The sequence below is a fragment of the Microcaecilia unicolor genome, chromosome 1 (assembly GCF_901765095.1).
Source record: "Microcaecilia unicolor chromosome 1, aMicUni1.1, whole genome shotgun sequence".
NCBI lineage: Eukaryota > Metazoa > Chordata > Amphibia > Gymnophiona > Siphonopidae > Microcaecilia > Microcaecilia unicolor.
In genome coordinates, this window is record NC_044031.1 from 467,381,545 (window position 1) to 467,408,917 (window position 27,373).

Genomic DNA, 27,373 nt, shown 5'->3' on the forward strand with positions numbered 1-27,373 from the left:
AAGAATTGGACCTTGCAATGAAATAGGGTTTTTATGTTCAGTGTGATTCCTTGTTATGTCGTGGACTTTTGTTTTCCCCAGTGGGAGCTTCTACCCCTTTCAAATCTTTTAAGTTATATAAGTGACTACCTGGCCTCTGCAGTGTTCTGCAATTCCTGGGGATGTTCTTTGTGTCAATCAGAATTGAAGGGGTTTAATTTAATTTTGAAGTACTTATTGCCTGCTTTATATTACTTTACAATATACTTCTATACTGCTGATACTTTCAGGTTCTTAGCGGTTTACAGTGATTAAAAAATCATTATTGTGATTCATGTAGTATAGAGAATTTGTATATGTAATCTGTAAGCTTAATCGGTGATTTCAGTTTGTTTGTTTGTTTTTTTTGTATCTTTTGGTATTAGATTGAGTAGGATGTTGCCATTTTCCTTGGGGAAGAGACCTTTCAATATTTCCTTTCTGTTTTTTCAACTGTTCTTCCACTAGGTTCTCCCATCCAACTAACCCCTTGATATGCTCCCTCATTTTAATAAAATTTGTATCCCTGACATCTCTCAGACTTGCCTTTGAATGAACCATCTCCAGCTGTACTCTAATATTGAATCACACCATTTGGTGATTGCTGGGTACTTGTTGATCATCCACGATGATATCAGAAATACACTACTCCTTCATAGCATCTAATTCATTACCACCCCCTCCCTTGTTTGTTCCTTTAACAATTTCTGGAGCAATTCGTCCTGCAGGGAATTCGGATCTTCCTGTTTCTAGACAGCACTGCAGGTGAGATGTGCCAATCAGTATCCAGCAGATTGATATCAGATAACAGCAGTGTTGCCCTTTCATAGCAATTTTTTGAATGACTTCTATTAAATCTATATATATTCTGGCTTCAAACATATTCTACCTTTGTAGGCCCCAATCTTTTTCACACTTCTTCTTTTTCTGTCTTCTCTCAACTCATTTTCTGAGGTTTCCTTTCTAGTTTCTCTCTTCCCTCTTCTCCCATCTTCTTTACTTACTACCCTATACCTGTCTCTAATATTAATCTTATCTAATAACTAGAGTTCACCTCTATTTCCCTTCTTTTCCCCCCTTTTGATATCTCATCTACTTTACATCCAGCGTTTCATTTCTGTCTCTGCCCTTTTGTAGCCCATCTGTTCACCTCTCTGGATCACATTTGTCGGACAAAACCTACTGCTAGTAAAACCAAGCTGCCTTCGAAGTCCATAGGGTCAGGGCCTTCAACATATTCAGTGAATCTCCTGGCGGGCCAGCCCTAATTACCTTTTTTGTTTTTTTCTGATCTTGTACACTGAGCCTGCTCACTTTTTTTTCCTGCAAACCTTCTTCTTCCTTTTTTTTTTTTAAATTCTTCTATTCTTTGACATGTACCAGAAAACAGCATGTGGGGAGCAAGCAGTCTGGCATGCTGCACAGTTCACTGCTCATCAGCTATTTGAGCTACAAACAGTTGCATGTGCAGAGCACTGCATGTATCAAAGAGCTGTTGATAGTAGATCATGGAACATGCTGGCAGGATAAGGAAAGGAGGTAAGTGCCTGGGCTAAGTGGCAGAAAGAGCAGCCACAATAGAAGTTACAGGGTGGGCAATGAAGGAAAAGGTAAGGGGACCAAGGACTTGGGCTGGGCCAAATACAAGAAAGATGAGTTGACAGAAAAGTTGGTCAAGCCAGGGCCTGTGTGCTCCACCCTGTTCTGGCACCTATGACTGATTGATTTATTCATGTCTGTCCATACAGAAAAAGGGAGAGTCCGCAATTGTCCTCCAGTGAAACCATCTTTTAACCTTGCTGCAGTTGTTGCAGAAACAATTGGACTTGCTGTTCAGGAAGAATCTGTAAGTGATTTTTTTTCCTTTGGTTTGATGTTGTTTTAATGCTTTTGGCTTCATGAAGGGTGCCAGATCAATGACATGGAAAATTAAAATTCTTAATCCGTAGAACACATACGGTACAGGCAGCAGTAGTACAAGCTTCCCTCTTACTGTCCTGCTGATGTACCTCACCCCTGCTCTGGATGGACATCTGCTATTGGTGAGACTAATTTAGAAAGGAGTTTTATAACAGAGAGGCTGATTCAGTAACCTTGTGTTAGAGCTGTGTACTATAGCACAGCACACAATTTCCTAGTGCAAGCAGAATTTAAAAATGTTACTCCACACTGCAGTAACAAATAGTATATGAATAAGCTGTGCATAAAAAATGTGTGTTGACGTGGGAGAGCACACCAGATAACATGCACACAAGTCTACACTAATGACAGCTATATTTTGCACACAAAAAAATTGTATCTGTACCTGGAATTGGTTGTGCACACATGCACTTACACTGGCATACCCTCCACCTGCCTGCTGGGCCCCATTCGCCTCTGGGCGAGTCTCCCACCAGCTAGTTATTTCCCCAGTGGTTTCTAGGGGCACTGGAGCCACAATCCTAGGCATCACCTGGTTCCCAGAAAACTGCATAAATACATAAGTACTGCCATACTGGGAAAGACCAAAGGTCCATCGAGCCCAGCATCCTGTTTCCAACAGTGGCCAATCCAGGTCACACATACCTAGCAAGATCCCAAAAAAGTACAAAACCATTTTTATACTGCTTATCCCAGAAATAGTGGATTTTCCCCAAGTCCATTTAATAATGGTCTGTGAACTTTTCCTTTAGGAAGCCTTCCAAACCTTTTTTAAACTCTGCTAAGCTAACCGCCTTTACCACATTCTTTGGCAATGAATTTCAGAGTTTAATTACACGTTGAGTGAAGAAACATTTTCTCCAATTCGTTTCAAATTTACTACATTGTAGCTAAATCGCATGCCCCCTAGTCCTAGTATTTTTGGAAAGTGTAAACAGATGCTTCACATCTACCCGTTCAACTTCACTCATTATTTTATAGACCTTTATCATATCTCCCCTCAGCCGCCTTTTCTCCAAGCCGAAGAGCCCTAGCCGCTTTAGCCTTTCCTCATAGGGAAGTAGTCCCATCCCCTTTATCATTTTCGTCGCCCTTCTCTGCACCTTTTCTAATTCCACTATATCTTTTTTGAGATGCGGCAACCAGAATTGAACACAATATTCAAGGTGCGGTCGCACCATGGAGCGATACAAAGGCATTATAACATCCTCATTTTTGTTTTCCATTCCTTTCCTAATAATACCTAACATTCTATTTGCTTTCTTAGTCGCAGCAGCACACTGAGCAGAAGGTTTCAACGTATCATCAATGACGATACCTAAATCCCTTTCTTGGTCCGTGACTCCTAACGTGGAACCTTGCATGACGTAGCTATAATTCGGGTTCCTCTTTCCCACATGCATCACTTTGCACTTGCTCACATTAAACGTCATCTGCCATTTAGACGCCCAGTCTCGTAAGGTCCTCTTGTAATTTTTCACAATCCTCCCACGATTTAACGACTTTGAATAACTTTGTGTCATCAGCAAAATTAATTACCTCACTAGTTACTCCCATCTCTAGGTCATTTATAAATAAGTTAAAAAGCAGCGGTCCCAGCACAGAGCCCTGGGGAAACCCACTAACTACTCTTCTCCATTGAGAATACTGACCATTTAACCCTACTCTCTGTTTTCTATCTTTTAACCAGTTTTTAATCCACAGTAGAACACTGTTTCCTATCCCATGACTCTCCAATTTCCTCTGGAGTCTTTCATGAGGTACTTTGTCAAACGTCTTCTGAAAATCCAGATACACAGTATCAACCGGCTCACCTTTATCCACATGTTTGTTCACCCCTTCAAAGAAATGTAGTAGATTGGTGAGGCAAGATTTCCCTTCACTAAATCCATGTTGACTTTGTCTCATTAATCCATGCACAGATTCTCACAGATCAAGAATATAAACTGCCAGAATTCTTTGTCAGTCTAGGACAACAGAGCTAATAAACTAATAGGTTTAATATCAAAAAAGTAGAACAGTGATCAGTAAAAGTGGTAAACAGCAAACAAACAGGGAAAAGAATAAGGACTCAGTATTAAATCTAGCTAAACGCTTTACTACCTAAGTAGTACCTGGGGAATTAGGAAAAGTAACTGCTCACAGAAGTTGAACAGGGTCTCAGCGCAGAGGTCTACTCCCTCCACACTCACAACTCTGAGACTGGGGAGGTCCAGCACATTGTGGGCTAGGTCTTTGACTTCAGGGCACAGAGCATTAGCACTAAGGGTGTTTGACCAATGGCATCACAGGTTACTTTTCCCCTCAGGGGTTTTCCTCTGTTCCTTTGGGGAAGGTAAGCTAAAAAAGAAAACAGACCTCTATAATGTAGAGGTCAAACACCACCTGCTGGCCAATCAAAGGAAATGCAGAGGGCAGCATTCCAAATCACAAAGCATGAAAGTTTCCAGTTTCACGACATCTCCCCCCTTCAAGAAAGACCCTGGACTGTGGCCAGTTTGGACCGCTGGCCGGATCGCAACAGTCTAGTGTCTGGGCGGTCCTGGCTCTTTCTTCCTGGATAGTCCATTGGCATGGCCATGTTCACTGCCATTCCGGTGCTGTTTGGTGAAGTTATACATCTGTAAGGACAGACTCCACCAAGTAGCTTCCCGTTCTCTCCTGAGACTCTTTTAAGCCAGACTAATGGATTGCAATCTGTGGTGACAGTAAAGTGCCGCCCATACAGATATGGTTACAGTTTCTTAAGGGCACGCACCAGGCATTCTTTTCTCAATAGTGGTGTATGCTAATTTCTTGTGCAGGAGCTTGTGGCACAGATACACAATGGGGTGCTCGTCCCCTTTGCTGTTCACTTGACTGAGCACAGCGCCAATGCCATATGTCGAGGCGTCAGCCTATACCATGAATCTTTGATGGTAGTCCGGCGCAGCTAGTACTGGAATGGTACCTAATGCAGTGTTTAACATTTGGAAGGCCGCTTCACACTCTGACGACCAGGAAATAATTCAGGGCAGTCTCTTTTTAGACAGGTCAGTCAGGGGCTTGACTTTGATGCTATACTGAGGCACAAACTTTCTGTAATACCCTGCTGACCCAAGAAAAGCCAGTACTTGCTTTTTGTTTGGGAGGAGGGGGTGATTTTGTATAGATTCTACCTTAGCTGACTCATAAAAATATAAATATTATGTTTTTATGTATTGCCATACTGGGACAGACCAAAGGTCCATCAAGCCTAGCATCCTGTTTCCGGCAGTGGCCAGTCCAGATTACCAGTACTTGGCAAGTTCCCAAAACAGTACAATACATTTTATGCTGCTTATCCTAGAAATAAGCAGTGGATTTTTCCCAAGTCCATTTTAATAATGGCTTATAGACTTTTCTTTTAGGAAGTATCCAAACCTTTTTTAAACCTCACTATGCTAACTGCTTTTACTACATTCTCTAGCAGTGAACTACAGAGTTTAATTACAAGCTGAAGAGCCCTAGTTGCTTTAGCCTTTCCTCATAGGGAAGTCGACCCATCCCCTTTATCATTTTGTTGCCCTTCTCTGTACCTTTTCTAATTCCACTATATCTTTTTTAAGATGCAATGACTAGAATTGCACACAATATTCGAGGTGTGGTCACACCATGGAGCGATATAAAGGCATTATAATGTCCTTATTTTTGTTTTCCATTCCTTTCCTAATAATACCTAACATTTAATTTGTTTTCTTAGCCGCCACCGCACAACGAGCAGACGATTTCAACTTATCAACAATGACGACACCTAGATTCCTTTCCTGGTCAGTGACTCCTAATATGGAACCTTGCATTATGCAGCTATAGTTCAGGTTCCTCTTTCCCACATGCATCACTTCATACTTCCTCATATTAAACATCACGTGCGGACTTTGAAATATTGCAGGAAGACCTTAGGAAATTGGAAGACTGGGCATCCAAATGGCAGATGAAATTTAATGTGGACAAATGCAAGATGATGCACATTGGAAAGAATAATCCGAATCATAGCTACCTGATGCTTGTGTCCACCTTGGGGAGTCAGCACTCAAAAAAAGAAAAAGATCTAAGTGTCGTCGTAGTTAATACGCGGAAATCTTATCAGTGTGCGGTGGCCAATAAAGCAAACAGGATGCTAGGAATTATTAGGAAAGGGATGGTGAATAAGAAGAAGACTATAATGCCTTTGTATTGCTCTATGGTGCGTCCGCACCTTGAGTATTGCATTCAGTTCAGGTCGGTGTATCTCAAAAAAGATATACAGAATTAGAAAAGGTTCAAAGAAGAGCAACCAAAATGATGAATGGAACTCCTTTCGTATTAGGAAAGACTAAAGAGGTTAGGGCTCTTCAGCTTGGAAAAGAGACAGATGACTGGAGATATGATTGAGGTCTACAAAATTCTGAGTCCTGTAGAATGAGTAGAAGTAAATCAGTTTTTTTACTCGTTCCAAAAATACAAAAACTAGGGGACACTGTAGGAAGTTACATAGAAATATTTTTAAAACAAATAGGAGGAAATATTTTTTTACTCAACGAATAGTTAAGCTCTTGAACTGTTTGCCGGAGGATGTGGTAACAGCGGTTAGTGTATCTGGGTTTTAAAACATTTGGACAAATTCCTGGAGGAAAAGTCCATAGTCTGCTATTGAGACAGATATGGGAAGCAACTGCTTGCCCTGGGATTTGTTGTATGGAGTGTTACCATGATTTGGGTTTCTGCCAGGTACTTGTGATCTGGCTTGGCCACTTTTTGGAAAACAGGTTACTGGGGTAGATGGGACCATTGGTCTGACCCAATATGTCTACTTTTACGTTCTCTCATCTGCCATTTGGATGCCCACTCTCGTAAGGCCCTCTTGTAATTTTTCACATTCCTCTTGTGATTTAACAACTTTGAATAATTTTGTGTCATCAGCAAATTTAATTATCTCACTAGGTATTCCCATCTCTAGATCATTTATAAATGTTAAAAGCAGCAGTCCCATCACAGACCTGGGGAACCCCACTATCCAATCTTCTCCATTGAGAATACTGACCATTTAACCTTGCTCCCTGTTTTCTATCTTTTAACCAGTTTTTAATCCACAATAGAGCACTACCTGCTATCCCATGACTATCCAGTTTCCTCTGAAATCTTCCATGAGGTACTTTGTCAAATGCCTTTTGAAAATCTAGATACACAATATCAACTGGCTTACATGTATCAACATGTTTGTTCACTCCTTCAAAGAAATATAATAGATTGGTGAGCAAGGTTTCCCATCCATGTTGGCTTTGTCTCATTAATCCATGCGTTTGAATATGCTCTGTAATTTTGTTCTTTATGATAGTCTCTGCCATTTTACGTGGCACCGACGTTGAACTCACCGGTCTATAATTTTAAAAATTGGCGTTACATTGGCCACCCTCCAATCCTCCGGTACCATGCTCGATTTTAATGATAAATTACATATTACTAACAATAGTTCTGCAAGTTCATTTTATCAGTACTCTGGGATGATTACCATTCGGTCCAGGAGATTTGCTACTCTTCAGTTTGTCAAATTGCCCCATTATATCTTCCAGGTTTATAGAAATTTCATTCAGTTTCTCTGATTCGTTAGCTTTGAATACCATTTCGTTCACTGGTATCTCTCCCAAATCTTCCTCTGGAAGACCGAAGCAAAGAATTCATTTAATCTCTCCATTATGTTTTTGTCTTCCCTGATTGCCCCTTTTACCCCTTGTTCATCTAGCGGTCCAACTGATTCTTTTGCCAGCTTCTTGCTTTTAATATACCTAAAAATATTTTTACTGTGTGTTTTTGCCTCCAACACAATCTTTTTTTCAGTCCCCCTTTGCCTTCCTTATCAGCGCTATGCATTTGATTTGCCATTCCTTATGCTGTTTCTTTACTATTTTCAGTTGGATCCTTGTTCCATCTTCTGTAGGATTTTCTATTAGTTCTAATAGCTTCCTTCACCTCACTTTTTAACCATGCCGGCTGGCATTTGGCCTTCCTTCCTCTCTTTTTTTTTAATTCATGGAGTATATTTGGCCTTTGCTTCCAGTATGATATTTTGAACAGCATCCCCTGACTGATGTAAAGTTTTGACCTTCTCAGCTGTTCCGCTAAGTTTTTTTTTTCTTCTTTTTTCTCACCATTCTCATTTTATCATAGTCTCCTTTTTGAAATTTAAATGCTATCGTATTGTATTTCCTGTGTATACTTACTCCAAATCAAATCTGATTATATTATGATCACTGTTATCAAGCGGCCCCAGCTCCATTACATCCTGCACCTTATGCGCTCCCCTAAGGACTAGGTCTAGAATATTTACTCCTCTTGGTGGCTCCTGTACCAGCTGCTCCATAAAGCAGTCCTTGATTTCATCAAGGAATTTTACCTCCTTTGCATGCCCTGATGTTACATTTACCCAGTCAGTATTGGGATAATTGAAATCACACTGCAAATTTCCGGAATGAGTAGAATGTATATCAAAAATTAACATGCAATTCTACTCAACGTGTTTGTGGGTCACAATGGCAGGCAATAATGTAAAAAGTGGAGAAAAAAAGAAGACCTCAGAAACATCGGAACTTCCTCGTTCTTGAAGGACACGCCTTTTATGTAATGAGGGAACCACTTCAATCATGCGTCTTCAAAAAAAACTCCACTATAACAACTTCACAAAAACACTGCCATTGTACCCTTACAAACACTTGTGTGGTGACTCAATTTAATTCTAACAAAATCTTGAAAAAAGTACTTATCGTGGATGACAATATCTTCATAAATTTATGTAATGTCCAGCCTTGCACAGGTATTCTCTCAAATTTCATGAAGTCCTGACAGGGGAACCCTGTTTCGCTAAATTATAGCAGCTTCAGGGGAAATCTATTCAAACAAACGTATCCAAGTAGTAGATGTTGTGTCTCATAGTGTCCTTGTCACCCTGGTACAGAAAACGGCCATTTTCTGTACCAGCAGATTTAAGGTCTTGCTCATATGTGGTAGGCCCTGACCTGTACCCAGATCCATTACCTGATTAAAATCGCCCCCTCCCCCCACACACACACACACCCAAGGAGCATCTGCATGCCTATATCCTAACACTGTCAGTTCCTGGAAAAAACGTGGGGAGTAATCATTTGGGCCATACACCGAGCATAAGTAAAAGGATTGCCCATGAAGGGTAATGTGAATCAACAGGATTCTACCTTCTTTATCCTTATAGATCAACCTGGACTGACAAGGGAGACATTTCTTAATCAATATAGCCACCCCCTGCGGCCATTTCCAGCGAATGAGTAAAAGCATTCACCAACCCATTGCCGACATAGTTTCCTGTGTTCCTCATCAGACAATTTAGTTTCCTGTAGGCACACTATGTCCGCCTTGTGGCGCTTCAGTTGTGTCAAAATGTTTGTGCGCTTCACTGGCAATGAGATCCTTGACACATTCCATGAGATAATACGCTGCACTATGCTATTCGCCAGTCACCCCCATTTAGATATACATTACAGCTACTGAACCATATGGCCTCCCAGACCATCTCTAGGGGACCTCCTCTCCCACTACTGCAATAGTCTCTTTATCCTCCAAACCGTACTGTTTCTGTGAACCCAATTGAAAGTATAGTTCTTCCACCCTACTGCCCTTTTACTCATGTGACTCCCCCTCCTGCCCTCCCCCTCCCTCTGCCCCATCCTAATGAACCTACTATCCTCACCCCTCCTAACCTCCACCCTCTCCCATCCACTCTCACCAACCCTCACTCCCCCCCCCTCCAACCGCCCCACCCCCCCTCTAGCTCAAGTATCCAGCCCCCAAATTAATGGGCTAAAATCACTGTAGATGCATGAAGCCCCTCTGCCCCCCACCGATCACTTTGATATCCCTGATGTTACCCCCTGCCAGAACACAAAATTATCACTAAGCCTCCACACTTCCCTTTTACAGACTCCGCTCGATACTTTACAGTATAATCACTCTCCACTAACCGCACTGTCCGCATTACTGTGTCCGCCACTTTTCTCCATTAAGACCATTACATCAGTCGTGTTGTCAAAAACTTTCCACGTTCTTGCGTGTTTGATCTTCAAGATCGCTGGGTGAAGAAGCATGAAGTTTGCCTGAGCCTCATGCAAGCGACGGCAAAGTGGTGTGAATTGTTTCCTGCGTTCTTGCAGCTGAGCTGAATAATCCTGAAAAATATGGATCAGGTGTCCCTCGAACTTAGTCTCGTTCCTCCTCAAGAGATACCCTCGTAGGTTCTCCACCTTGTGCAGGTAATTATGGATTTTCAGAATTATGACTCGGGGTGTAGAGCGGCCATCTTGTTTATTCCCCATGCGGTGCACTCTCTCCAGACACAAAAGCCCCGTGTGGTCCAAAATGGTGAATTCAGACTTCAGCCAGGATTCTACTACCATCCCAGAACCGAGTCGCTCACTGACTCTGGAAAACCAAGATGAAGATTTGCTGTATGGGACCTGTTTTTGAGGTCATCTAATTTATTGGTAAGTCCATCAGCCTTTGCCGTGAGCTGTTTACTTTGGCAATTTACAGGTGATGAGGCATCCTCGAGCTCTGACACCCTGCGCTTAAGTTCTCCGGTGCGCTGCGTTGTTTCAGCCAGCAGCGTTTCAATGTTGGAAAATTGATTAGACAGGCGATCGAGTTTTGCCTCCATTGCCTTTTCTACCGCCGTCGTTAATTGCAGGAGGAGTTCTGGGAAAAATTTCTGCTCCTCCGACGCCTTCTGGTTTTCCACCCCGTCCTCTCCCCCTTTAGGCTTTTCTTTCTCCCGCTTCGCTCCCTTGTCATTGTTTTTGTGGGTGTCGCTATAAATTTGTCCATTCGTGCTAATGAGGCAAAAGTAGTCAAATTTAGTCACAATTCGGCTGATTACAAGGCTTCTTTAATCCGTGGAGGGCTTCGGGGCCTCAGAGAGCAAAGAACACACGTCCTATTCCTACTGCATCATGTGACTCTGGGACCTTTGCTTTTTAACATATTCATAAATGACCTAGAGATGGGGGTAACTAGTGAGGTAATCAAATTTGCCGATGACACAAAGTTATTCAAAGTAGTCAAATCGTGGGAAGATTGTGAAAAACTACAAGAGGACCTTACGAGACTGGGAGACTGGGCGTCTAAATGGCATATGACGTTTTAATGCGAACAAGTGCAAAGTGATGCATGTGGGAAAGAGGAACCCAAACTATAACTACGTCATGCAAGGTTCAGCGTTGGGAGTCACGGACCGAGAAAAGGATCTAGGTGTCATCGTTGATGATACATTGAAAACTTCTGCTCAATGTGCGGCTGTGGCTAGGAAAGCAAATAGAATGTTGGGTATCATTAGGAAAGGGATTGAAAACAAAAATAAGGATATTATTCTGCTGTTGTATCGCTCCATGGTGCGACTGCACCTCGACTATTGTGTTCAATTCTGGCCGCACCTCAAAAAAGACATAGTGGAATTGGACAAGGTGCAGAGAAGGGCAACAAAGATGATACAGGGGATGGGACGACTTCCCTATCAGGATAGGCTGAAGAGGCTGGAGAAAAGGCGGCTAAGGGGAGATATGATAGAGGTCTGTAAGATAATGAGTGGAATGGAACGAGTTGATGTGGAGTGTCTGTTTACGCTTTCCAAAATACTAGGACAAGGAGGTTGGATGGCTTCCTGGAGGAAAAAGCCATAGAATGTTATTGAATGGACGAGGAAATAATTCAGTATTTCTAGGATGGGCGGGACAAATTGCTTGTTCTTTTGGCCACTGTCGGTGACAGGGTGCTGGGCTCGATGGACCCTTGGTCTGTCCCAGCATGGCGATGCTTATGTACTTATGCAAACAAGTTGGGCCCTATCCAGGTTGTAGACCCTCGGCACAGAGGATGGGCGGGAGCTTTGGATATGAGCCATTTCCAGCTGGAATTCATGTTCTTCATGCCACTGGTAAAATTCACACACTTCACACCATAGCCGGAATTCAGTCTTAATGCCGCAACTGGAATTCACGTTCCTCTCATCACTGTACCATGTAGAACTGCAGGATTTCAGCTGGTGAGGCATCCAGCCCTGCTAGCTCACAGGTTTTCCCATAAGGAGTCTGGTCTCTCCCCGGGAATGGGACTTCGAACTGGTGAGTCCTGCAGCTCCTCCTTGCTGAGGTCATGAGGTTGCTCTCATGTCAGCCCAGGCATATCTGATATCTGACAGCCGCTGCCAGTTGCCAGCATCACACAGCTAATCTCCTAACACTACCCCAAATAAAATTGAATGGGAAAGGGAGGGGGGTGAGAGGGAGGGATGGGAGAAAATCTGTATAACTTTGGTTTGATTGAAGTTGAGTTTGAGCTGTTTATGAAACTTGACAGCCTTGTGGCTGCAAATGTTTACATTGTTTTACTTTTGCTATGTTGAATAAAAATTTCAAGTTAAAAGAAAAACTGAATGGGGAATGGGACCTTGCTGCAATTGCTCTCTTTCACTGTGCTGTGTCTGGAGGTTACAGGTCAGGGGAAAAAAAAACCCTGAACAACTCAGTGAATGGTGACCCTCACCCCATGCACTAAGCCTGACAAGCCTACCACTGCTATAGAAAGGAAATGCACTAAAGGGAAGAAAGTGTAATAGAGCAGTATTACAAATCGCAAAGCATGAAAGTTCCCAGTTTTGCCACACATACATCCATACTTCTACTGGAATGCTATTCTGTGCATACAGCTATGCTTACTGTAGGGTCCCCAAAGCTGATGCTTTAACTAGGTGAGTTTGTTGTCATTTATTTATTTATTGCATTTGTATCCCACATTTTCCCACCTTTTTGCGGGCTCAAAGTGGCTTACAATACATTATGAATAATGGTCGACAGTTCAACCTATCACAATGGACCAAGTATCATTTCCTTCGCAAATATACGAAATCACAATGCTTGCTTGACTCCTGTCCTAATTATCTCTTGAAACTAGCCCCTGAGGTTTTAATTGATTACCTACATTCAGGCCTAACTTTGTTATCTCATGGTATATTCTCTACCTGTAATGGTAGCATAATCTTAACTCTGATCCTGAAAAATAGTCAAATTTAGTATTGCTTCCAGCTACAGACCAGTGGCCTCAATACTTCTATTAGTCAATGTTTCAGAGGGGCAAATCACTCATCAATTAATGGATCATTCAATTCTACATAAATATCAGTCGGGTTTCAGGCCCTCTATGACAGAACAGTATGTTTTAAGCCTTTAAACTGCCTTTATTGAGTCTTGAGGTGCATTTCTCTGGTTTGGCCAGCAGGTGGAGGGGAGATATGATTGAGGTCTACAAAATCCTGAGTGGTGTAGAACGAGTAGTAGTAAATCAATTTTTTACTTGATCCAAAAGTACAACGACTAGGGGACACTCGAGGAAGTTACATGGAAATACTTTAAAAACAAATAGGAGGAAATATTTTTTCATTCAACGAATGGAACTCTGGAACTCTTTGCCAAAGGATGTGGTAACAGCGGTTAGCATATCTGGGTTTAAAAAAAGGTTTGGACAAATTCCTGGAGAAAAAGTCCATAGTGTGCTCTTGAGACAGACATGGGAAGCAACTGCATGCCCTGGGATTTGTAATATGGAGTGTTGCCACGATTTGGGTTTCTGCCAGGAATTTGTGGCCTGGCTTGACCACTGTTTGGAAAACAGCATACTGGGTTAGATGGACCATTGGTCTGACCCAGTATGGCTACTCTTTATGTTCTTATGTTTATGCTTAAAGCAGTTACAGAGAGCTAACCTGAACTTAGCAGCTCTGTCTCTGAATCTCCCCCACAAATTCAAACTTAGTGGGTGTGACCTGATTCTCTGTTAGAGGGGCAGCCTTATATACCAGTTTTTCTTGAGAAATCCACCTTTTTTACAGATTAACTGGCTGTGCTGCAGCTCTGTCTCTACATTTTAGACTTAGATCCCTCCCACCCACCCCTAGGGTGATAGTTCTTATATACCCTCCCAAGCAACCTAATCTGCCTGCAGATAACTGCTCTGTCTCTGTGTTCAGGCTCTTCACCTCCCTTCCTCCCACATTTTTCAAACATAGTGGGTGTGACTTGTTCTTACTGGGCAGTGCCTAGCTGCCGACCATTCCAGTTTTAAGCCTCTAGTCCAGCTTTCCCGCTCTATCTATTGCTTAACACCTCAGTCACTACATATACACCCGTAACACCTCAGTTACTACTTATGGCCCCTTTACATATTCTCTTCCTTGCCCTGTCCCTTCCTAATCTTTTTCCCCTCCCCCTACCGCTGTCTACCACTGGAACTCACTCCCCACCCATGTCCTCTCCCATCTTGCTCACTACTGCAATACCCTACTCACCCCCGTCCCTCACCACCTCACTATCTCTCCTGTCCCCTCCTCCTTCCTAGCTCTCAACCTTCAACACTTCCTTCCTGCCATTAACCCATCCCCATTCCTCCTAAGCGCATCCCGTCTTCGTCGCCCTACCTCCCCCACCCTCCTCCGCACTCTCTTGCTCCTCCTCCTGCTATCCGCAGGAGACATCAATCCCAATCTAGGTCCCCCACACCTGTCCTCGTCCTATCCATGCAAACGTTTCCGGGATGTCTCCAATCTCATATCTATTCCCCTCCTCCCCCCCCTCTTCCCTCCCCTTCTCATGTGCACTGTGAAATGCCCACTCGGTCTGCAACAAACTTCCCTTCACCCACGATCTCTTCATCTCTCATTCCCTTCACCTGCTTGCCCTAACTGAAACCTGGCTCTCCCCTGATGACTCTGCCTCAGTTGCGGCTCTATGCCATGGAGGCTATCTCTTCTCCCACACTCCCCGCCTAGTTGGCCGCGGAGGAGGCGTTGGGTTACTACTCTCACCCTCCTGTAGTTTCCAACCCCTCCTTCTACCACAGTCTCACTGCTTCTCATCCTTTGAAGTCCACTCCATCCGTCTATTCTACCCGTTGCCACTCAGAGTGGCAGTCATTTACCGCCCCCCCTGATAAATCCCTCTCTTCCTTCCTCACCGACTTCGATGCCTGGCTTTCTGTTTTTCTTGAACCCTCATCTCCATCCCTCATTCTCAGAGACTTTAACATACACGTTGATGACCCGTCCAACTCTCACGCTTCTCAGTTCCTCACTCTAATATCCTTCTTCAACCTCCAGCTGTGTTCCACCACCCCTACTCACCATGATGGCCATTGCCTTGACCTCGTCCTCTCCTCTTCCAGCTCACCCTCCAATTTCCACGCCTCAGCACTTCCTCTCTCTGATCATCACCTGATCACCTTCACACTTCTTCACCCTCCCCCTCAGCCCCGCCCAACATTAACCACTACTTCCAGGAATCTCCAGGCTATTGACCCTCCCACCTTATCATCTAGTATTTCTAATCTCCTCCCCTCCATCATGTCCTCCGAGTCTGTCGACGAGGCTGTCTCCGTTTACAATGCCACTCTCTCCTCTGCTCTGGACACCCTTGCACCATCCACCTCCCGTCCCACAAGGCGTACTAATCCCCAGCCCTGGCTGACCCCTTGCATCCATTACCTTCGCTCCTGCACCCGATCTGCTGAATGCCTCTGGAGGAAATCTCGCACCCATTCAGATTTCCTTCACTACAAATTCATGCTATCCTCCTTCCAGTCCTCACTATTCCTTGCCAAACAGGACTATTACACCCAATTGACTAATTCTCTCAGCTCTAACCCTCGTCATCTCTTCGCCACCCTTAACTCCCTCCTCAAAGTGCCCTCCGCTCCCACCCACCCCCCTCGCTCTCTCCTCAATCACTGGCTGACTACTTCCGCGACAAGGTGCAAAAGATCAACCTTGAGTTCACTACCAAGCCACCTCCTCCTCTTCACCCTTCAACCCTCTCCCTCAACCAACCAACCCAGACCTCCTTCTCCTCCTTTCCTGATATCTCCGAGGAGGAAACCGCCCGCCTTCTTTCCTCCTCAAAATGCACCACTTGTTCCTCTGATCCCATCCCCACCAACTTACTTAACACCATCTCTCCTACTATCACCCCCTCCATCTGTCATATCCTCAACCTCTCTCTCTCTCCACTGCAACTGTCCCCGACACCTTCAAGCATGCCGTAGTCAGGCCACTCCTCAAAAAACCATCACTAGACCCTACCTGTCCCTCCAACTACCGCCCCATCTCCCTCCTACCCTTCCTCTCCAAGATACTTGAGCGCGCAGTCCACAGCCGCTGCCTTGATTTTCTCTCGTCTCATGCCATCCTCGATCTGCTTCAGTCCGGTTTTCGCCCTCTTCACTCGACAGAAACAGCACTCTCTAAAGTCTGTAATGACCTGTTCCTTGCCAAATCCAGAGGCCACTACTCCATCCTCATCCTCCTCGATCTATCCGCCGCTTTTGACACTGTCAATAATGACTTACTTCTTGCCACACTGTCCTCATTTGGGTTCCAGGGCTTGTGTCCTCTCCTGGTTCTCCTCCTATCTCTCCCACCGCACCTTCAAAGTTCACTCTCATGGATCTTCCTCCACCCCCATCCCCTTATCTGTTGGTGTTCCCCAGGGATCTGTCCTTGGACCCCTTCTCTTCTCAATCTACACCTCTTCCTTGGGCTCCCTGATCTCATCTCATGGTTTCCAGTATCATCTCTATGCTGATGACACCCAACTGTATCTCTCCACACCAGATATCACCGCGGAGACCCAGGCAAAGGTATCGGCCTGCTTATCCAACATTGCTGCCTGGATATCCAACTGCCACCTGAAACTGAGCATGTCCAAGACTGAGCTTATCGTCTTTCCACCAAAACCCACTTCTCCTCTTCCTCCACTTTCTATCTCAGTTGATAAACACTCTCATCCTCCCCGTCTCATCTGCCCGCAACCTCGGAGTCATCTTTGACTCCTCTCTCTCCTTCTCTGCGCATATCCAGCAGATAGCCAAGACCTGTCGCTTCTTCCTCTTTAACATCAGCAAAATTCGCCCTTTCCTCTCTGAACACACCACCCGAACTCTCGTCCACGCTCTCATTACCTCTCGCCTGGACTACTGCAACTTACTCCTCACCGGCCTCCCACTTAGCCATCTATCCCCCCTTCAATCTGTTCCGAACTCTGCTGCACGTCTCATATTCCGCCAGAACCGATATACTCATATCACCCCTCTCCTCAGGTCACTTCATTGGCTTCCGATCAGACACCGCATTCAATTCAAGCTTCTCCTTACCTACAAATGCACTCAGTCTGCTGCCCCTCACTATCTTTCTACCCTCATATCCCCTTACATTCCCACCCGTAACCTCCGTTCACAGGATAAATCCCTCCTCTCAGTACCCTTCTCCACCACCGCCAACTCCAGGCTCCGCTCATTCTGCCTCGCCTCACCCTATGCTTGGAACAACCTTCCTGAGCCCTTACGCCAAGCCCCCTCCCTGCCCGTCTTCAAGTCTTTGCTTAAAGCCCACCTCTTCAATGCTGCGTTCGGCACCTAACCCTTACCGTCCAGACTGCCCCAATTTGACTGCCCCTATCGGACCGACCGTTCACTTGTCTATTAGATTGTAAGCTCTTTGAGTAGGGACTTGTCTCTCTTTGTTAAATTGTACAGCGCTGCGTAACCCTAGTAGCGCTCTAGAAATGTTAAGTAGTAGTAGTAACTGATCTTTCTTTCCTTAGTAAACATAGAAAGGACTACAGTGATGTAACTTTTTTTTTTCAAATGTTGATGTTCTGGGCTCTGATTGGCCTGGAGTTTGAAAATTACCCAGCAGTTGCTGGCTGTTGCTTCAGTGTCAACCCAGGAGAAGAAAGAGGGAGAGCTCTTTGCTGAAGCCCTGTAAAAAGACAGTTATATTTGATAATTGGTGAACAGCTATATTCCCTGATCTCCCCGTGTACTTTCTAGGAAGTATGCAAATGTTTAGTTAGTGTTATAATTGATCCGTATTTCAATTACCTGTTATTGTTTGCTGATTGCACTATTTTGTTCCACTGTTCAATTATTTAAAAGACAATAAATATTTAGTTTATTGCCTCTCTGTCTGGACTGATAAAGAATCCTAGTGGTTTGTGTGTTGGGTCTGTGGTTGCTTTCTGGGAACTGTGGGACCACTGGGAGTGTGGCCTCCAGTAACCTAGAAATCACTGAGGATAATTTGAGAGCAGGAGACTCACCCAGATGCGGTTGTGACCCAGTCAGTGGGAGGAGGGTGCTAGTGTAGAGCACAAGCAGCAGCTGCAGGCAGACCTGGGCTGTGCTGGGGATAGACCCTCTAAGTGGTCACGGGATAACCTCAGGCAGGTGACTAGGCGTTTCATGACATAATACATGTTTTCTATAAATTAGGACACAATCCCTCCCACCTGAGAATTGATGTTAAGCTATATGCTGAAGTACCTCAGTAGGAGGGTCTTTTACTAAAGATTAGCTTGAGTTATCTGCAGCAGGGCCCATTTTATTTCTATGGGTCCTGCTACAGATAACTCGAGCAAATCTTTATTAAAAGACCCCCTAGGGGGAGCAATATGCAGAGGGGAAGCCTGCATGTTCAGAAGCTGCTTCTAGTAGTTTCTGAACTCTGGAGGGCTGCTCTGTCCCAAGTGTCATGAAATGTCATCTGCTTGCATATATGATTTATTCTGCTGTCTACAAAAGAATTATCTGTTATAGGTAAGCAACTGTGATGTACCTGTTTGAGTTTAAAAATTATTTTGTGGTGTTTATTGTTTCTGTGCAAATTTCTTATCTTTACAAAATTTTTAATTGCTTCCCCGGTCTTTAAGAGGGCATTCAAAATCAGTATATAGCTACAATGAAAAATTGTAATATCTTAACTCAAGGAAACACACAATTACCAAGGAAGAAAACAAAAGTATACAAGATTCATGATCTACAGATCAACTGTCAGGGATATCGGACAACCACAGCACCCAGCCTCAGAACCACTTATCTAACAACCCTTCCTCAGATTGACCCATCACTTTACCCTACATATCCTATCTCACCCCGAGAAGTCACTTGGGCATTCCAAGAAATGATTGATTATGTTTAAGAAAGAGAAAATATTGTCTTGGCAACAATTTACAGTAAAATTGTATATGTGTGTCTGTTCGAATTTGCTGGTTATTTTTTTCCTAATAAGGTTTTTAATAATAATCCTTCCTGTTACATGCATATGTATAAAGGACTCTGAATGTGTCTTGAACACTCATGGAGTAGATACAGCCAATGAGATGCCAAAGGACAGAGTGGAGGAGGATGCTATAAAAGAGATGGGTCATAAATCAGCATGTAATAACGACATGAATCTTGGGTAACTACCTTTACAGTTTAAAAGTGCATTGTATATAGACTTCTTGGATTGATGAAATCACAAAGCTTTGAACTTGTCTGTTTAAATGTGAGAGATGGAGGGAGTTCTGGGCAAGAAAACAATCTTATAGCCAGTGCTTTGAAAAAACAGCTTGGTTGTGTTTTAAAACGATAGCATGAAGTAGCAAGTGCTCTGTGTTGGGTACAATGCATTTAATTTATATCCCTTGTTTCAATTTCAGTAATGAAATCCGTATTCGGCCTTGTTTCTATTTCAGCTAAAAATGCCATTGTGTGTTCTTTTAGCTGAAACTGAAACTTAGCACTGTGTCTCAAGGTCTCTTGCTCCCTCTCTCTACCCCCCCCCCCCCCCCCCCGAACAGAAGCCCTCTTTTCAGATCCCTATCCACCATCACCAGTGTTTCTCCCCACCCATCCGTAGTCTCCCCACCCCATGGTTGTAGCAGCCATTTTGACAATGAAACCAACATGAGCAGGAGCAATTAGGGATTACACCTGCCTCAGCTACACTACTAGACCACTAGCAATCGTTAGGTAGGCCCGGGGGGGGGGGGGGAGCCCACTATTTGGAGTGGGGGGAGGAAGGAATGATAAGAGGCCTTATTGGTAGATTTTGGTTTTGGCCAAAACTGAACTATGAGTTTCGATCACAGATTTGGTTTTGGCCAAAACTGAAAATATTTCAGTAGTCCTCTAAATTTATATTCCTGTGGGAATTCTGGGCCAAAAAAAGCTTCGAAGTATAAATTTTGAAAATTTTGCACACAGTAATTTTAAAATTCTGCAATGTTTGGAAATTTTATGGGGGGGGGGGGGGGAATTCTCCCTTCATAAAGACCTGGCTTTTTTCTGGCTCAGACCTGATAGCCCCCAATTTTCTCCCAGCTCAGCATCTCCCAAGCAGGCTCACTCCCTAACTTGATTTGCATCCCTTCCTAGACTTGATGTCTTAACCATACTCCCACTTTTCTCAGCCCTTTTTCCAGAATGGACTCCCTCCTGTTCCCCAGCAAGAGCCCTCAGTTCTTTCTCCATCCATCTTTCTCAAGCTCCACTCCCCCCACCCCTAGCATACTTTCCAACAGTTCTTTCTCAACAGCCTTCCCCCTCTCCAGTACGGAGTTCTATAGCTTTTCCTGAAATATTCTTCTCTTTCTCAAATACCAACTCATACCCATTAACTGTCTATAACCCAAGTAAACTCACCCCAACATAAAGCTTAATCAGCAGCCCACTGCAACATAACTCTCTCTGACCTGTCTTACATGGTGCTCTTTTCTCCTGAATCCTACACCCCACCCTTAATGAGGAGCACACACTGCCAGATTGCCCCATACATATCCCCCCTGAGGCACAGACCACCACCACTCGAAGCACATCATTGTCCAACTCTCTCCCTCTGTGCAACTCCAAGTGTGGCACCCATCTCCCCTACTGCACATATCCCCCAACTTCTTTTTCCTCCAGAACATCCCTCAGGTTTGGCCTCTTCCTCTACCCACTAAAGGACAGGCTTGATAATATCTTCCTTCACCACCAAACACCCCCCTCCCCTAATATGTTATATGACTGTTCAACAGTTTTATTAAATGTGTAAATTTCTGATCCTGTTTCATATTACTCCTATTACTAGGTTTCAATTTGCCATTTTTGAGTTTACCTCATTGATTGTATTTATGCTTTATTTGGTCGTTTTTCTATGTTATACTGTTAACAGAATTGTACGTTTTATGTTAAACTGTACCTGCTGTACTCCTCTTTGAATGAACCTTTTCATAAAGGCAGTTAATAAATAAAAGCAGAGGATGAGAAAAGTGGTTGCATATCAGGCTCCGTCCTCCTCCTGCTGCTTGGGACTGACTGCAGCCATTGAAACCACACAGGAAATTGTAGAGTCTTGCAGCTCAAAATTTGCAGTCAGCCTCAAGCTGCCAATGAAGAGGACACCAGATTCATATGCAGTTGCTTTCACTGTTCACGCTAAGCTGGTCATGCACCTTCTGGTAAGAGGCCACGCAGCCAGCGTACCGAGACCTACTCTGCTTCCCACTGCCACCGTCTGGCACTGCTGCTACTTTTCCAAAGCAGAAGCAGTGGCAAAACAAACTACAAACATTGCAGGGCCGCACTGTACATACCCTCGGCTGCCAATCTCGTTCCCCTCCAGCATCACTTCTCGTTCCGGGGCAGAGCTGGCAGCCACGGGTATGTACATCGCGGTCCCGCAATGTTTGTATTTTGTTTTGTCACTGGTGCTGCTGGTTTGGGAAAGCAGCAGCGGGGGTGTCTGGGAAGGAGGCAAAGCTGCATGGAAGCAGGGAGGTGAAGGGGTCATGCACTGGATGGAAGTGGAAAGGACAGAGGGGCAGGCGCTGAATTGGGGAGGGGGGTAGAGGATAGAATTAGTGAGAGACTGGGGAATAAGAGGAAGTGAAATAGGAGAGCCCAGGGTGAGTGAAAGAGGTGACAAGCTATAGATAGACACAGTAAAAAGAGGGAAATTGAGTATTGGATAGTAAGAATAAATTAAATCTGCATAGAGACAGAAAATAAGTTGAAGAAAGCTGAAAGGAAAAGGAGGAGAGAAAATTGACAAATGGACAGGAAATCTGAAAGCAGAAACCAGAGACTGGGACCAACATGTGAAAAAAGTAAATGGCCAGACAACAAAGGTAGGAAAAAATAATTTTGCTTTTAGTTTAAGATAAATCTGTAAAATGATCATTGTTAATGATGCTGTCTTCTTGAAATTGTAAATTAAATTTTCCTGGTCAGATTTTCAGATGGATCTCAGAATGCTCAAGACACAGAATGGTCCTCTCAGCAAGCATCTCCTGTGTTTGGAGGACCTGTTCATGCAAGGAATGCCATGAGAGACTCATCCCCTTCTCTTTTAGGACCAGATCTGAACTTAAAAATCTTCCATCACCACAACCCTTCAGAATCCAGATCTCATAAAATCCGTTCAAAATCGGATGATGATGTTCTTAATCTTGAAACTGAAATAAAATCGGTCATCAGTCAGTCTTCAACTGGCAAACAAATAGTCTTAAAGAGGAGTGCAAGTGAATCTATCACCAGTGTAATCAGCACAAGACTAAATGCAGGTAACTTGATAAATGAAGCAAATCTCCTCCTTGTGCCTCTTAAACAATTGGGAAACAAATGTGGAAAGAGGAAGAAAGCAGATGAACAACATAATCCAGATGTCCCATATGAAAAGAGAACTTTTGATAAAGAAAGCAACATCCCCTTCCAAGCAGATGTTTACTCAGCTGTCAATGGAGACAGTTTGATTGACAAACCACTGGACCTATCAGATCGTTTTTCTGGTGCTTCCTCTGAAGGGAGTGAGATCAGTAAGATGAGACTCGGGCAAATGACTTTGCATGATGCTTTGAAGCATATTCCCAAGGGTGCATCACCCATTCAGAAGACACATAATGGGGGTTGCTTATTAAATGGAGAGTCCAAGGAGGATGGCTGTATACAGGATGTGGTAGGCTCCTTAGGTAAAACATGTTCGGATGAAAACCCCCAAAAGCCTGAAGAGCATGCAGCTTTCAGAAGTCCTCTGCAGTCAGCATGTACTTTAGACACGGACCTTGTTGCTATAAAGGTATGTTGTCCTATAAGTACTAAAAATATAGGTTTATTTTAAAAGACAGAAAAGTTGATAAAATGTTTTCCTTTTGCCCACAAGATATTTTCTGTATTTCTTACGAATAATTTTTTCATTTTTAATTGAAAAGGGTCCTCCCTCACCCTTTTTTATAGTCGGTGAAATGTGTAATGTCTAGAATTACCATAATTTTTTCTTTAGTTCTGACAATAACTGTAGACTTCTCTCCTTTTCCTTGCTATTTATTTAACAAGTCATTCACATTCCTTAAAGCAAATGCAGAAGTATGGATCCAAAGTAGAGAAATCTCAGATCTTGTGGGTGGCAGTGACTAAAATGGTAAGTTTGGAAAAAAAAAAAGTGTGTAATAAGAACAGAGGATCCTTGTTTGCCAAAAAAGTGAAGAAATAGTAGAAGCACGACCCAGAGTTAGGGTCTCAAATTCCAGTTCTCAATGTCTGGCAAACCAGTTAGGCATTTATCTCATACATATTATGGCTCTTCTGAAAAAATGACTGCAGTTTGAGGCCCCTGGCTTAAAGGTGTGGTTTTAAAGCGCTAAAATGCCCTATTCAGATGATTGAACAAGTGTTGGGACTATCATTTTCTGGTGGGGTAAATAAATAAAAATAACATATTACAAGTCTTAACAAAAATGCATGCAACCATGCAGCCAGGTTTATCTGGAAAACAGCAAGGTCCAGATGCACAAACCTAACGAGCCAGCTACCTAGCCAGTTTAGCGAGCATGGAGTAAAACGACATGCACAAAGGGGTTCTCCAAGCGATTTTCCTGCCACGGTAGCAGCTAACGAAAGTTGTATGCAAAGTTATTATAATGAGCTAATTACTATACAAATGCACATGCAAGAAGCAGCCCCTACCTTTACCATCATAATTTTAACAGGTGGTCAGGAACTGTCGGTACTGCCTAGAATGACAGCTGAACAGTAGAGGGAAGAATTTCAACCCGTCAGAATCATCTGGAACCCCTCTCTATTGATTGCCTGAAGGTGAAAGGTTTCCATTAAGAAACCGCATTTGTGCCATCAGTGGAGGGATACAGGGCAGCTGAGAGAATGAGCTGGGCCCGGGGCAAGGCCACCCTGGGCCTGCGCCTCCCTCTCCTCCCAGGTCACAGGTGCCGCAGTCCCCAGTCTCCACCTGCCTATCCTCAGCTTTGTCGACAGCCCCCTTCTGTCTGCCACCAGGCCCCCTGCATTAAAAAAAAAAATCTATAAATCGAAAGCGCAGCGCCTCGCGTCCGTGTGAAAGCGACAGATCGCCTCGGGCCTTCCCTCACTGTGCCCCGCCCTCATGGAAATAGGAAGTTACATCAGATGAGGGCGGGACATAGGGAAGGCCCGAGGCGATCTGCCGCTTTCACACAGACGCGAGGCGCTGCGCTTTCGATTTAGAGGTTTTGTTTATTTTTTTTATGCAGGGGGGCCCGGTGGCAGACAGACAGGAGCTGTCGACGGAGCTGAGAGTAGGCAGGTGGGGACTGAGGCGCCAGCGGCCTGGGAGCAAGAGAGTGAGAGAGACCCCGGCGCCCCCCCCCCCTTCCATTGGAGGCCTGAGCCTAGGGAATTCCTCCCCCCCCCCCAGTGGCCCTGGAGGGATAGAGAGAAAGCAGCGGCTTAGCAAAAACATGCAATGATGAATCAAACTTTCAGTCATTACCTGATCAGAGTTCTCATGCAGTGGGGTCATTAGTAGTAATCTACAAAGAGACAGTGTGAGCGGGAAACAAAAAAAAAAAGGCTTTTTTTTCATATACTCAGTTTATCTGCATGTATGAAAGCCATCTGTGGCATGCGCAGAGCAGCACGCTTAGCGATTGGCTGCTCTGCGCATTCTCAGCAGGCAAACTAGCTTCCCCCCATTACATGCAAATGAGCCCTGTTCGCAAAGGCAGCGAGAAGTTCATTTGCTTGCGATTCTCTTTAATCCATCTATATTTCCAAATCGATAATTTTTATCAATTTGAAAATAGAAATGGATTAAACGGGGATCTTAGTGCATCTGGGCCCAAGTACAATTCCTAGCAGTAGGGTTAGCTAAGTCTGGCAGCTATACAAGAGAACTAGGAGACTGGATGTTCGGGCTGTGGCCACGCAAGTGCCAGTGGATGTTTAGATTATTCTGAGCTTTATGATTGAGTAAAGGAAGACAGGGGTGCTGGGTGTAAGGTGGATGTAGGGTATTTTGTATGATCATTTGCCCAAGTTGACACTGTATAAATAGAGCTTCTGATATAAAAGTTTATTAATTGTAAACACAGGTGTTTAATTTTAAGCTAATTAGGTGCTGCATGAGGGTATAAATTACTGGTTTGCTTGCATTTGAAATTGAATTTTAGGAATATTTTTAGGTGAATTCAATTTTTGCATGTTTTTTTATTACTAAAAGTTTTTAATTTATATATTCTGGCTTTCTTGTAAGCATCACTATCCTCTGCAATTATTTTTTCCCTCATTCACCATACCTCAGCATCTCCCCCCTCACTCTCCCCCAATGATGCCATCCAACTGCAATGGCACAAACAAGATCACATCACAGCATGGCATAGTAGAACAATTTTAGGGATTTATTGGTTATATTTATAATTGGAAAACCCAACTTAGGGTTTTCTGGTTATAATAAGCGAATCATGAGCCCTGAATATAAATGAAGAGTATAACAAAAGCTGTCCTGAATTGGTAGAGAGAACTTACAAGTGGTCATACACTGACTGGCAGCTGAGATACACCCTTGCAGTGTATATGAGAAATGACTGGGCAGACTGGTTAGTCATTTTCTTCTGTTTACTATGAAAAGCCTGAAAGTTATTGCTGAAAATATTGTTTTCAGGAAGAATGCACATGAAGAATTTGACAGGATTCTTTATGTAAAGAATTAAGATTACTACCTAACTTTTGGTTGACAGTTTTGGATCTAGAGCACATTGGCTTTAATGTTGGTTAGAATGAGATATGTACATTTTAATGCCATGTAACACTTTCACTAAATGTATTATTTGACTTTTCCTTGATACAGTGGGATATTCGTAAGAAGATATGTATCTAGTGTTTTCTTCATTTTCAGTTTATAAGTATTATCCCCCACATTCTATAACTTGGCACCCAAATTTGCATGCCAATTGCATGCGTAAATGTATAGAATACTAGCATTTACATGCATAAGTGCTAGTTGAGTGCTAAGCACTATTCGATATTCTACACACACACCTCACCGTGTAAATGCAACGGAGTGTTTATAGGGGCAGGGCTTGAGCAGGTAAAACATTTAAGTGGGCTTATGTTTCAACAGTTTTTTTTATTTATTTATTATTTTTAGTGATAATACAAAGAATACATCTTTGAAAAGATACACCAGATATAAACACAAATACACTAAAGAATATAATATACATAGAAAACTTCTCTACAATCTGGTTACAACAGTCCACCAAAGAGAAAGGGAAGGAGTGGGATTCAAGATTGATAAAACCAAAGGAAGTTTGGTGCTATTAACTTAAAGTTTAAGGAAAAGCAAGCAGTGGTACTCCTTAATTTACAGAACCATTAACCAGAGATGGAATTAGCATTGGTTTTTCTTCATATCAAGGAATGACCTTAATTGTTCAGGTTCAAAGAATATGTATTTTTTATCCTTGAATATCAAAATACGCTTGCAAGGAAATCGTAATTGGAAAACTGCTCCAAGATTTAAAGATTCCTGCCTCATATCCAGGAACTTTTTCTGCCATTGCTGAGTCCAACGAGCAATGTCTGGGAACACAGATACTTTGCTTCCTTTAAACTCAGGATAGATTTTTTTTTAAATAAAGTCTCATTAAAGATTCTTTATCTTGTAAGAAGACAAAAGATACAATCAATGTCGCTCTATGTTTCAACAGTTTTATTGATGACCAGAGTAAACACATCCAAAAATACACGTATACAGAGATTCTAATATAAAACTGTACACAGTAAAGACAGACCGATATAATCTGTCATCAAACTGCTAACAAATTTTTATACCCCCTCCCTTCCCCCTGCATGTATTTTACAGTTCAGCAATTTTATTGAAGACACAGTACCAGTTATTTATTTATTTTATTTATTTGTTACATTTGTATTCCACATTTTCCCACCTATTTGTAGGCTCAATGTGGCTTACATAGTACCGGAGAGGCATTTGCAGACTCCGGTGTGAACAAATACAAAGTGATGTTGTGGTAAGATAAAGTTCATGTGGCATAGCCACATTAGGGAATCATACAGCGGAAGAGTTGTCGCATCCATTACGTTATTTAGTTTTGTTGTGTTGCAGAGATCAGACATTTAAGTTGGATCAGTAGGGTATGCCTTTTTAAACAGGTTGGTTTTTAGTGTTTTATGAAAGTTTAGATGGTTGTATGTCGTTTTCAAGGCTTTTGGTAGTGCGTTCCACAGTTGTGTGCTAAAGCAGGAGAAACTGGATGCGTAAGTTGATTTGTATTTAAGACCT

At 43.2% G+C, this 27,373-nt stretch overlaps 1 protein-coding gene across 4 annotated transcripts in view; it reads left to right on the forward strand.

Annotated features, from left to right (window-relative positions):
- The window catches only part of RBBP8 (RB binding protein 8, endonuclease), a 278,475-nt gene that overhangs the window by 129,483 nt on the left and 121,619 nt on the right, over positions 1-27,373 (forward strand). For all 4 annotated transcript variants that reach the window (XM_030213485.1, XM_030213463.1, XM_030213470.1 and 1 more), the window contains exons 10-12: positions 1,767-1,864; positions 19,110-19,237; positions 22,033-22,876. In XM_030213485.1, the coding sequence (XP_030069345.1) occupies positions 1,767-1,864; positions 19,110-19,237; positions 22,033-22,876 (1,070 nt within the window). The remainder of the gene's footprint in view (positions 1-1,766; positions 1,865-19,109; positions 19,238-22,032; positions 22,877-27,373) is intronic.